The sequence below is a fragment of the Myotis davidii genome, unplaced genomic scaffold, assembly GCF_000327345.1.
Source record: "Myotis davidii unplaced genomic scaffold, ASM32734v1 scaffold609, whole genome shotgun sequence".
Lineage (NCBI taxonomy): Eukaryota > Metazoa > Chordata > Mammalia > Chiroptera > Vespertilionidae > Myotis > Myotis davidii.
In genome coordinates, this window is record NW_006300164.1 from 297,457 (window position 1) to 297,823 (window position 367).

The window sequence follows — 367 nt, forward strand, 5'->3', positions numbered from 1 at the left end:
CTCGGTCCCCGGGCACCGCTGCGGGAGGCCGTGCCTCTCACCAGGGCTGTCTGGGCCTTTGCCAGGCGCAAAGCCGAGGAAGATCGGATTCGGAAGGAGGAGGAGAAGGCGCGGCGAGAGCTCATCAAGCAGGAATACCTGCGGAGGAAGCAGCAGCAGATTCTGGAGGAGCAGGGACTGGGCAGCCAGAAGGCAAAGCCAAGAAAGCCCCGGCCAAAGTCCGTCCACCGGGAGGAGCCGCGCGGCGACTCGGGAACCAAGGGCTCCTCCACCCGTAAGCGGGCGGCGCCCCGTCCCTACGCTGTGGGGGGATGGGAGGACGTGCAGGCGGCTGCCCTGGGCTGGGAGATTGGGCTTCAGAGCTCAG

General features: G+C 67.6%; 1 protein-coding gene across 1 annotated transcript in view; it reads left to right on the plus strand.

Moving 5' to 3' along the window:
- The window catches only part of CAMSAP1 (calmodulin regulated spectrin associated protein 1), a 21,584-nt gene that overhangs the window by 18,289 nt on the left and 2,928 nt on the right, over window positions 1-367 (plus strand). Inside the window, exon 15 of the mRNA XM_015572323.1 lies at window positions 8-278. Within this exon, the coding sequence (XP_015427809.1) occupies window positions 8-278 (271 nt within the window). The remainder of the gene's footprint in view (window positions 1-7; window positions 279-367) is intronic.